General features: G+C 68.3%; 2 protein-coding genes across 2 annotated transcripts; one reads left to right on the top strand and one right to left on the bottom strand.

Moving 5' to 3' along the window:
• Window positions 1–2,254: 2,254 nt before the first annotated feature.
• PLPPR3 (phospholipid phosphatase related 3) lies at window positions 2,255–6,619 on the bottom strand. The gene is made up of 8 exons (XM_040086745.2): window positions 6,524–6,619; window positions 5,777–5,895; window positions 5,452–5,637; window positions 5,204–5,333; window positions 4,805–5,000; window positions 4,672–4,729; window positions 4,074–4,247; window positions 2,255–3,820 (listed from the first exon to the last, which is right to left on the bottom strand). The coding sequence occupies exons 2-8, from the start codon at window positions 5,849–5,851 to the stop codon at window positions 2,558–2,560; spliced, it is 2,082 nt and encodes a 693-aa protein (XP_039942679.1). The 5' UTR covers window positions 5,852–5,895; window positions 6,524–6,619; the 3' UTR covers window positions 2,255–2,557.
• A 2,002-nt stretch (window positions 6,620–8,621) lies between these two features.
• On the top strand, window positions 8,622–10,823 carry LOC120763398 (complement factor D-like). Its single transcript, XM_040086680.2, has 5 exons — window positions 8,622–8,780; window positions 8,949–9,102; window positions 9,345–9,489; window positions 9,866–10,123; window positions 10,336–10,823. The coding sequence occupies exons 1-5, from the start codon at window positions 8,714–8,716 to the stop codon at window positions 10,507–10,509; spliced, it is 798 nt and encodes a 265-aa protein (XP_039942614.1). The 5' UTR covers window positions 8,622–8,713; the 3' UTR covers window positions 10,510–10,823.
• The last annotated feature ends 97 nt before the right edge of the window (window positions 10,824–10,920 follow it).

The following is a 10,920-nucleotide window of genomic DNA, read 5'->3' as shown; positions in this document are numbered from 1 at the left end:
AAACCCTCCTCTCTGTGGTCCTGTGCTGTAGCTGTGGGGCTGGATGTGACATTCTCCATCCTGTGGGAGGAGGTGCAATTCCCTTTTCTCCATGAGCTGCATGAGGAGCAGCACAGTGCTTCTTTGGGGACCTAGTTCCTTACCTGTATGCTCAGCTCTGTTCAAATCCTGTCCAAAAGTGTGTGGGGACAATCCCCACCTGGAGCTGCTCTGGTGGCTCTGCTCCTCCCCTCCCCCTGGGCTGGGCTGGCATTAGGCTCCAGCGTATTCCACAGGCGTTTGCTCAGCCCTCTGGCTCCAGGGTTACCGAGGGGGTCCTGCCGCAGCCGAGGGCTGCTCAAAGGGACCACTGTTGTTCCTTGAAAGGCTAATGGGATTTGTAACAGCTGCCTGCGCCTGTAAGAGCTGTGCTGAGGGGGATGCGTTACTGCCCTGCAGGAGTGAGCCGGAGCATCGCTCCGCGTTTGGTTCCCTGAGATCTCTGGGGCCCAGCCCAGGCTTTACAACCACCGCGGGCATTTCTGTGCCCTTCCCTGGCCCCTCGGACACTGAAGGGCTGCTGGGCGGGGGAAAGATCCGACTGGGTGGCAGCGATGGGCAGGGTCCCCGTGGGAACAGCAGCGGCTTCGGGGGTCGCGTCCAGCCCCCGGCTCTCGCTCTCCCTTCCCAGGGCAACCCCCCATCCTGGCCCCGGGACGGGCCGTGCCCCAGATACAGCCGAGCCCGTGTCCGGGGCTGCCTCTGCCTCCTCCCGCACCCCGGGCCGCCTCTGGCCGGGCATCGAAAACTGCCCTGAAGCTGCCTTCAACGGCGAAAGTGGGGGCTCCGCACGAAAAGGCTCCTCCAGCCCCTGCCCCGAGCCGGGGAAAGATGCTGCCTGCGGGGTGAGCACCCTAAAACCCGGCCTTCCACCCACCCCCAAGCACCACTGAGTGCGGAAAGCAAATTAGCTGCCAGCGGGAACCCCAAAATCGGGGAGCGATTTGGGAACCCCGAATCGCAAAGCGGGGGCCGGGAGTGGGGCTGAGCCCTTTGTGTGTCACAAAGCCCCTGGGGCTCACCGGGGACTCCTGGCAGAGGGTGTCCAAGGCCGGGACGCCGGACACGTGTGGTGCCGAGGCAGAGTCCAGCTGAGGTGGGGGCTGGCAGCCCTGTGCGGGGCCGAGGGAAGGATGAGGATGATGAAGATGATGAGGATGATGCTTCCTCCCTACCCCGCGGGGGTCGCGGGTGCGGGTGCGGGGCCGGGGGCTGCCCGAGCCTGCCGGAGTGATGCGGGGCTGTCAGTTGCCATGGAAACCGCTGGGTCAGAGGCGGCGTGTGACGCCATCGGCACCGCAATGAGCCGTGAGCGCGGGGGCGACCTGGGGCTGCTGGGCTGGGAGTCCCCGCATCGTCCCGACCCCCGCCAAGGACCGCCCGAGCGCGGGGTCAGTGCCGGTGACCCTCGCCAGCAGCCCCGGGTCACCCGCACCGCGGCCCCCGTGCTGGTTGGCGTTGGAGCCCCTCATCTCCCACCCCCCAGGGCCCCCCACAATCCTCCCGCTAATCCCGGGTGGCTTTTCCAGCACCGAGTCGCGGTTATGTGGATAATCCATATGTTTGCAAGGCAAAGGCTTTGGGATATCCACTGTTAATCCAATTGGCAGTGGCAGTTTGGTGCCATCGGCGCAGTGTCCTGGAGCTGTGGGGGATGCGGCTGCTCCAGCCTCTGCTCCCAGAGCTGTGGACTCCCGAGGAGCCCTGGTGCTGCCTCCCCCAGCCGTGGGACCCAGCTGCCCCTCACCCTGCCGAAGGAACCCAGCCTGGGAACATCCACGCATTTATTTGCTTTTCAAACCACGGCGGCTCCAGCTGTTGCCCGACATATTCGCAGCCTGGAGATCCCCTCCCTGCTCCCCACAAACCTTGGCTGCAGCTCTGGGCTGCTCCTTCTGGGGCAGAGCTCAGGCCCCACTGCACCCCCACCCCAACACCCCCCTCTCTCCAGTCCCTGCAGTATTTACAGCCTCTGCACGCCCAGAGCCACAGCGCTGGCAGTTCCCCCTCACCGTCTGTCTACCACCAGGCTCCCTCACACAGACCGATGGTGCAGGACTGGGGGGACCCCCAGCACCCACAAACCCCCACATGAACTAGGGCCTGCTGCCCCACAGCAGCCTCTTCCCTCTGTTAAACCCCTTAATCTGTTTCCCACCCCCCCAAAGCCCTTCAGCACCACTTGTCCCCCCCCGCTCCCCTACAGACATCCCCTTCCAGAGCCGGAGTAAAATAACCCCTCAGAAACGTCAGCACCAGTGTTAGAGAGAAAAAGAAAGTCAAAAGTGCTTGGAGCTGCCCAGCCCCACAGCCCGTGGGGGGGCAGAGCCCCACCAGCTGCCTGAGCAGGAGCGGGGTCCCACGCCGGGGGTCCCACAGACGTCTCAGCTGGCTCAGGACCAGCGTGGCCTGAGAGCAAAGCCAGCCCCGTCCTGCCATCCCCTGGAGAGGGCCCCCGGCATCACAGAGCCCCCCCAGATCAGGGCAGGGGCGCAGGGCCCCGGCAAGGCACCGGGGCTCAGTCCTTAAACCGGCGGCCTGCCTGCATCTTCTTGTAGTACAGGTCCACCTCGCTGTCCACCGCCGCGTCCCGCTCGGCCGGCTTCCTCCGCAGCGTGGAGTCGCGGCTGGCCGTGGCCAGCAGCCCCTCGGGGGGGGCCTCCACCCGCTCCCCACCACCCCCCGCTGCCCCCGGGATGGCGGCCAGGCTGCCGTAGCGCGGCTCGTCCTGCTCCATGTCGCTGACAGAGGAGCCAGGGGAGACACCGGCGCTCTTGGCGGGGCGGAAGCCGTGGAAATCCTTCCCCACCTCACCCAGCTCGTAGGTGTCGGGCCCCTCCGGCCCCTTCGGCCCCGACTTCCACTCCCAGGGCCCGTTGCCAGCTGAGAGGTGGACAACAGGGTGGTGAGGGGCGTGAGCGTCGATGGTGATGATGCTGGAGCTGTCCCGCTCCGAGGGCGAGCGGTACTGAGAGGAGTCAGAGCTGGTGGAGGACGAGGATGTCTCCGAGTGCTTGGGGGTGACGGAGATGAGGCTCTGCTGCTTGGACATGGCGATGACCTGCATCAGGCGCGGGGGGTTGGCCACCCGCTGCGCTCCCCCCTTCTCCGCCACCATCACCCACTTGGCCCGCACGGCCGCCCCGCCGCCGGCCGCGGCCCCGGCGCCCGCCTGGCTCTCCTCGGGGATGTGCACCAGCTGCGAGGCGCCCGGCCGGGGCTGGATGAGCACGCGGGGCCCCACGGCCGCCCGCTCGGCCGAGCGCGCCTGCACCGTGGGGTACAGGGAGGGGGGCACCTCCTCACCGGGCTCCCCCACACCCCGGCCCTGCGCCGCCTCCTCAGCCAGCGTCATGCTCCGGCCCTCCAGCGACTTCTGCTTCCACTCCGTGATGAGCTGCTTAGAGCGGGAGGCGTCCACGGGGACGTGGATGGTCATGTGGCGCCGCGCGGGGTCGTCCATGGAGGGCGTGTTGACGCGGGGCAGGGTGTTGCTGAAGGTCACCATGTTCTCCTTGCCCATGGGGCTGCGGGGGGCCAGCAGGTCCACGTCCACGCTGGCCCGCTTCAGGCTGCCCAGAGAGTTCTTCTCCCGCTGCACCGGCCGCGCCGCCTCCTCCAGGCGCGCCTGCGGGTTCAGCTCGTCGGTGCTCACCGACTTGTTCTGGTGGTAGACGGAGTCGTGGCCCCGCTGCGTCAGCGCCCGCAGCGCGTCCTTGGCTGGCGCCTGCGTCGGGACCCGCTCCGTCGGGGCACGGAAGTTGCCAACAGCATGGAAAGCCTGTGGGAAGGGGAACCACAGAATCCTAGAACGCTTTGTGTCGGAAAGGACTTTTAAAGGTCATCTAGTCCAATGCCGCTGCCACGGGCAGGGATAACTTCCACTAGATTAGGTTGCTCCAAGCCCTGTCCAATGTGGCCTTCAACGCTTCCAGGGCTGGGGTAGCCACAGCCGCTCTGGAAAGTGCCGAGTCCAGTGCCCCCACCAGCACCCCCAGCCCCCTCCCTGGGCCAAGGGCGGGACCAGCACCCACCAGGTAGGCGGCAATGCCGGAGCCGATCAGGAAGCCCACGTAGACGTCAGCGGGGTGGCTGCGGTACTGGGTGATCTGGGTCAGGCCACAGATGCCGGCGGCGATGGCAAAGGCGAAGACCAGGATGGGCTTGAGGAGTTTGGTGCTGTCCGAGATGATGGAGTTGAAATACATCTGGGGCAGGAACAGGCTGTTAGTCATGGCCGGGCCATGCACAGAGCTGTAGGGTGCATGAGGGACCGCAGAGCTGTGCGTGTGGGACTGCAGAGCTGTAGGGTGCATGCGGGACTGCAGAGCTGTGCGTGTGGGACTGCAGAGCTGTAGGGTGCATGTGGGACTGCAGAGGTGTGCGTGTGGGACTGCAGAGGTGTGCGTGTGGGACTGCAGAGCTGTGCGTGTGGGACTGCAGAGGTGTGCGTGTGGGACTGCAGAGGTGTTGGGTGCATGCAGGACTGCAGCTGCCCACATGCACACCCACCACGGGCACAGGAATATCGAGCAGAGCTTGTCTGTGCCCACAGGTGAGGGACACAGCACCAATGGCACAGGACTGGCGCCGCCCCAAGCCAGCATGTGCCAGGCAGTGCTGGGAACTCACCGACACGTAGACAGCAGCAAAAGCCGAGATTGTCGCGTGCTGGGACGGGAAGGTCTTCCTGCGGGGAGAAGGGAGGTGGTTGGGACGGGGCAGGAGGGTTGGCAGGGCAGCACGGGGCTCCCCTGGCACGTACCTGGCAGAGAGGATGGCGTGTTTGTCAGTGCCTGAGCAGATGTCCTGGGTGATGTAGGGGTTGGCGTCGCAGGGGGTGCCCAGAAGGGTGTAGTTGGGCTTGCAGACCGTCAGGAAGAAGGGAGCGTGGTAGCCTGTGGCCAGCTGGATGATGTCTGTCACCAGGGCTGTGGCACAGAGCCCGAACACGTGGACACCTGGGGATGGCAGGAATGGGACAGCGGGTAACCCCCATCCCACATGGGGCAGCCAGGACTCACCCAGCCCTGGGGCACCCACTGGAACGGGGCTGGTGCAGCGTCCAGAGTCTGGGTAGGGTCACGCTCCAGCTACCACAGCCAGGGTGGCTCCAGGGTCCCCTCCAGCCCCCAGGTCCTGTTCAGGCCGTGGCACAACGTACCCACAAACCTGACGGTGCGGCGCAGGAAGGAGTTGAAGTTGCAGCCACCGGCGTTGATGCTGCCCTCGGCACCGGCGCGGCCCTTCAGCCGGGACTGCAGGCAGTACACCATGCCCTCCCCGACCATGATCTGGGAAGGAACCGCTGGCTCAGCGGGGTGGGGGGGGCTGGGTTGGACACCCCCAGGCACCGAGACCCCAATCCCCGGCTCTGTCCCGACCCCCAGAGCGGGACAAGCCCTGACCCACCGAGGCGGCGGGGGCGGCGAAGGCCAGGCTGAGCAGCATCAGCAGCGGGATCAGCTCCTCGTTGGTCTCCACGTAGGGCATGGAGAGCGCCCGGTCGTGGCACTGGAAGCCCACCTTGGCCGGCTTGAAGAGGTCCGTCAGCTCCAGGAAATAGAGCGTCACGACGGAGGAGGCCACGATGGGCAGCTGTAGGGGAGAGAGCGGGGACCAACGCACCCCCGGAGTGACGGCACCGCACAGCCCCACCGGAACAGGGCACAGAACCCAACCCGCCGTGCCAGGGCCCGGCACGGAGCCCCCTGCACGGCCCCCACCCCGCACACACCTCCACGAAGTAGAAGCAGGGCAGGAGCGTCATGCTGTCCTTGGGGGCGCGGGCTTTCTCCTTGGGGGGGATCATGGTCCTGGGCAGGCGCAGGGGTCCCACCGGGCTGTGCCTCCGCCCTGTGTGGGCACGAGTGTCACCACGCGGCAGGGACACGGGCAGCCACGGTCACCCCTGGTCACCCCTGACCCTGGAGGGGGACGAGCACCCCCGAGCCACCCCCGGCCCTGCAGGGGCTGTGACACCCCACGGTGTCACTGCCTGTCACCCCCAGGTCCCACTGCTGCCCCCGCTCACCAGAGAGACGCAGCCGGGACTGGGGGTGCCGGTGCCCCGCGGGGTGCCCAGCCCAGCCAGGGGCTGTGACAACAGGTGGGGCGGAGGATCGTCTGTCGCGACAGGCGGTCACCACCGCGACAAGCGGCGAGGCTGCTGGGGAGGGCGTGCAGAGGGGGTGTGCAGCCCGCAGAGCCGCGCCGCGGATGGGGTTCCCCGAACCCTCCCGGCCCAGCCCCACGAGATCGCACCGAGCCCGTGCTGCGAAATGAGGGGGGGAGGATAACGAGGATGGAGCGATAACGGGGCATTAACCGGGGCTATAACCGGGAGGGCGGGGGGCGCAGCGGGAACCTCCCCTTCGCAGGCACCGCGCCGCAAGCCGCGGGCGGGGGTCTGGGCCGAGGGATGGGAGGGGGTGTCGGGGGAGGGAGGAGCGGCTCTTTGTGCCGGTCTGTGCCCCCCACTCACCTCAGCGGCGGCCCCGGGGCGCGGCGGGGCGGGGGGCGGCGGTAGCGGCGGTGATGGGGGGATGTCCCCGGGATCCGGGATGCTCCTGCCTCGGCGGAGCGCGGGGAGCGGCGGCTTCCTCCGCCCCCGCCGCCTCCTCCTCCTCCTTCTCCTCCTCCCTCGCCCGCCGCCCCCCGCTCCGCCCCGCCGCCCCCGGCCCCTCCCGGGGCGCCGAGCCCCCGCCGAGCCCCCATCGAGCCCCCGTCGCTGCAGGGATGGGGGTCTGGGGGATCGGGGATGGTTCGGGTGGTCGGGGGGGGGAACGAGGTGAGACAAAGGGCCGGGCGGGGCTGAGGACAGCCGTGGGACCGACCACCCTCCGCACCCCGGACCATGCCCAGGCACCGGGGGATCCCGGGGGGTCCCGGGGCCGCCCCCAACGCGGGCTGCCTCCACCGCCGGCCCCCCGAACAACCCCTGCCCCCCTATGCTGCCGGGGGGGTGCCCCCCGCCCCAAGGCCTCTCCTGCCCCACAGAGCCCCCTCCCCTGCCCTGGGCCTGTGGGGACCTGAGGGGTGTCCAAGGGGGGGGGGTGTCCCCCATCGCTGGGGTCCGTGAGCCCCAAACTCACCCCCCCAGAACTCTGCCAGCCCCCGCCTGGGCTCTGTGAGGCACCTGCCCTGCCCGTGGCACCCGAGGGCTTAGAGGGAGACTCAGGGGGAGTCCCGGGTCCACGTTCCCAAGTTTGACCCCAGGCACAGTGCCGGGACCACCCTCAGCAGGAGCCCTGCTCCAGGGGCTCCCCAAGCAGGAGCCTTGAGTCTCCCACATTCGGGCCTGGGGAGTTGGGCGCAGCTCCCTTTGCTTTCTGGAGGCTCCCAGCTCCCCCTGGCAGAGGCAGCAGCACCCCAGCCCCACCTGCCTGTGCCCTCACCCTGCCGAGGATCCCGGCTGTGCCCACCCAACATCCCACCCTGCACCCCATTCCCTGCGCCCCACACCCGCTCGCCCCCCCACAGCCGCCCACGCTCTCACGGTCCTGCCCGGGCTCTGAGCAGCCCGGGCTCCACATGGTGCCCTCGTTCCATTTTTGGCCCTAAGTGAGCAGAAATCTCCCGGCATATTTAACATCTAAATCCCGAATCCCTGGAAGCTGCAATTAAGCCGCTCTCCCTGCGGAAAATCCCTGCTTTGAGCCGGGCTCGGCCGCCTCCCGCAACGCCACCGCACCGCTTGCTCCGACCGCTGCCCACCGAGCGCCGCCAGCACGTGGGGACAGCGGGGAGGAGAAGCCACGGCTGCCGGGGGGACGCCTGAACCTCCGGGGACCCCCAGCCGATGTGTCCGGCCACCCGCTGCCCCTGGGTCCGTTGGCTTGGGGTGGCCGGAGGGTCAGAGGTCCAAAGCGAAAGCGGCAGCTCGGGGCTGCAGGAGATCGTGGGGCAGGAAAAGAAGGAAAGTGGGGGCTCCAGCCTCTTGCGGGGGGACCCCGGAGCTCTGCTCGGTCCCAGCTGCGCTATCCGGAGCGCGGCCGGACCCGGCTGTGGGTAGCCACGGTGGCCAGTGGCCATCCCGGCCCCGGGGATGGGGCTGCGGGGACGCGCCGGGACCGGGCGGGAGCCGAGGCGGTGGCTCCGCTTAGTGGCATCGGGGAGAAAGGCAGAGGGGAGCGGGGCTGCCACCGCCACCGGCATCCCGGACACCGCCCCTGTGGCTGCCATCAGCGCTGCCATCACCGCCCCCAGCCCCGCAGGAGCCCCCTCGGGGCAGGGCTGACGGGACGCGTTTGTGTCCCCGGGCACCCACCGAGCCGGCGCCCAGCACCCATCAGGGACCGGCCGGGAGGGGGCCGCTGCTCCTGGGGAGGGGCGGGGATAGAATTTGCCGGAGTCGCCTTTTGCCAAGAGCTTGAACTTTTTCGGCGTTAAAAACCCCGGCGGCGGGTGCCAGGGCCGGCAGCTGGGCCGGGCTGTTTCCTCCTCCCGCGCTGTTTGTGCTGGGAACTCTTGACCCCTTTTATAAGCTGAATATTTCAAAACATTCAGCCCACGCTGCGGAAACACCCCCCCCGCTCCCTCCGCCCCCTTCCTTTCCTGCCAAACTGGACATAAAGGCGAGTCCCAGCCCCGGGTGAGCGGCGTCCACCCCGCAGCACCCCAAGACCTCCGCACGCCCCTCGGCCGGGCAGAGGCATCGCCGGGCTGTGCAGCCATGGGGCCGAGCCCTGCTCCCGTCCTTGTCCTCGCCCTGCTGCTGCTGCTCTGGGCCCCAGTGAACGGTGAGTGCACCCCGGTACCCCAGGGCAGGGACACGGTGCCTGCCCAGCTCCCCAATTCCTGCCGCAGCCAGGTGCTGGTGCAGCCCGGGGAGCGTGCGGGGATCCCGGGAAGGGACCGCGGCAGTGACAGTGCCGTGCCCCTCAGCTGACCCGGCCTCTGTCCCGCAGGGCAGCCCCGGGGACGCATCCTGAGGGGCTCCGTGGCCAGGCCCCACCTGAAGCCGTACATGGCCTCGCTGCAGCTGGACGGGCAGCACGTCTGCGGCGGCTTCCTGATCGCCGAGCAGTGGGTGCTGAGCGCTGCCCACTGCGCCGAGGAGACGTGAGTGTGTGTGGGGGTCAGCGCGTGGCTGGGGGGGCTGCTGGGCTCAGGCCAAACCCCACTCCACAGCCTCCGGCTCAGCTCCGAGCGTGGGACTCAGCTCCCGCCTGCAGCAAGGACTGGGCGTGGGCTGCGGGACATCTCGGAGCTCCCTGGTGGGCTTTCTGCTCCCCCACAGCACCCCGTTTCCACGGCTGGGTGCACCCCCAGCTGTTGGTCCCACGCTCTGACTCTCTTTCCAGGGATGGCAAACTCTTCCAGGTGCTGCTGGGTGCGCACTCGCTGACGGAACCAGAGCCCCACAAACGCCTGTACCAAGTGCGAGCCCAGTTCCCCCACCCTGGCAGCAACATCCACAACAACAAGGATGACCTTCTCCTCCTGCAGGTGGGCTGGCCTCTGATGGGACCCTCCTCCCCACCAGGCACAGCCCCGTTCCTGCAGATCCCACTGTCCCTTGGGACCCCGCAGGGTCACTGACCGGCCGGAGGAAATCCTCATGGTCAGGCTGGGCCTGGTTTCCCTGTCCATCTGTCCCTGCTTCCCCCACCAAAGACCTTTGAGCTGTGTCCAAGTGCCTCCATCCTCCTCACAGCTCCAGCTCTGGTGTCTGGCTGCACCCTGGGGTTCCAATGAGGACGAGAAGCCCTGAGTGCGGCTGAGGCCGGGGTGGTCTCTGTCTCAGGGCCGGGCTCGCTGTGCCCCGCTGAGTCCTGGGCGCAGCTGCCCCCCGTGACCTGGGTCCCCTCTCTCTTTGCGGCAGCTGGAGGAGAAAGCGGAGCTGAACGCGGACGTGCGGGTGCTGCCCTTCCAGCGGGAGGACAGGGACGTGGCGGCCGACACGGTGTGCGAGGTGGCGGGATGGGGCACCATCGACCACAGCGGCACCCGGCCCGACAAGCTGCACCAGGTGGAGCGGCCGGTGATCAGCCGCGACGTCTGCAACCACCGCACGCGCCACGACGGCACCGTCACCCGCAACATGATGTGCACCGACTCCCGCAGGAAGGACACCTGCAAGGTACCACACGCCATCCCGGGGAGCTGGGAGGGGGCAAGAGGGCACGATGCCCAAAGCCTGCGGAGCAGGAGGGGACAACGTCCCCAGGGTGAGTGCCCCCCCCTGTGCTGGCTGCTGCAGAGCGGCTCACAGGAGGCAGGAATGAGGGGTGGGAGATGGGCTGGGGTGTCTTAGTGAACCCTCGGCCGTACTGATGAGGTCTGGTCCTGCAGGGAGACTCCGGCGGGCCCCTGGTGTGTGGCGGGGTGGCCGAGGGGGTGGTCACGGCCGGCTCCCGCGTCTGTGGCAACTACAAGAAGCCGGCCATCTACACCCGCATCGCCCCCTACGCGGCCTGGATCGACGGCGTCATGGCCTCGGCGGACGGGGAGGGGGACACTCGCTGAGGGCACCGCAAGGAACTGCTCCATGCCACGGCTTGCTGCTGCCAGCACGGCCAGAGCGCCCACAGTGCCGCCCCGCTGCGTGCCGCGGGCTCCCACCGCTGCCCACCCCGCTGCCAGAGCGTCCCCACCAGCCAGGAAGGAGGGCTGGGCCAGGGGACCGGCGAGGAACCAAGGAAGGGGGTCCCTGGCCCCCCGCTCAAAAGCACAGGGCCCAGGTGGGGGAGAATTGGGGGTCACAGCCCTCAACAGGCTTTGCTGAAGGTGCCCAGAACGCTGCCCGCGACCGCTGCAATAAAGCGATGATGATTCCTGCAGAGCTGCTGCGCTGGAGGAGCGGGGTGGAGGAGGGAGCTGGGGGGTCTGAACAAGGAGCTCCTGCCCGGGGGGAGCTGGACGTGGGGTGGGAGATGC

Source organism: Hirundo rustica, chromosome 26 (assembly GCF_015227805.2).
Source record: "Hirundo rustica isolate bHirRus1 chromosome 26, bHirRus1.pri.v3, whole genome shotgun sequence".
Classification (NCBI taxonomy): domain Eukaryota; kingdom Metazoa; phylum Chordata; class Aves; order Passeriformes; family Hirundinidae; genus Hirundo; species Hirundo rustica.
Note: the sequence above shows the minus strand (reverse complement) of the source record. Positions and strands in the feature narration are given on the sequence as shown.

Bases quoted from the DNA above. Each gene is read 5' to 3' on its own strand.
- PLPPR3 (XM_040086745.2), bottom strand. From the start codon at position 5,851: ATGATCCCCCCCAAGGAGAAAGCCCGCGCCCCCAAGGACAGCATGACG. The intron at 5,334-5,451 runs GTGGGTCAGGGC...GTTCCTTCCCAG, and splicing joins TCGCCGCCCCCGCCGCCTCG to ATCATGGTCGGGGAGGGCAT. The intron at 3,821-4,073 runs GTGGGTGCTGGT...CCCTTCCCACAG, and splicing joins CCGGCATTGCCGCCTACCTG to GCTTTCCATGCTGTTGGCAA.
- LOC120763398 (XM_040086680.2), top strand. From the start codon at position 8,714: ATGGGGCCGAGCCCTGCTCCCGTCCTTGTCCTCGCCCTGCTGCTGCTG. The intron at 9,490-9,865 runs GTGGGCTGGCCT...TCTTTGCGGCAG, and splicing joins ATGACCTTCTCCTCCTGCAG to CTGGAGGAGAAAGCGGAGCT. The intron at 10,124-10,335 runs GTACCACACGCC...CTGGTCCTGCAG, and splicing joins GCAGGAAGGACACCTGCAAG to GGAGACTCCGGCGGGCCCCT.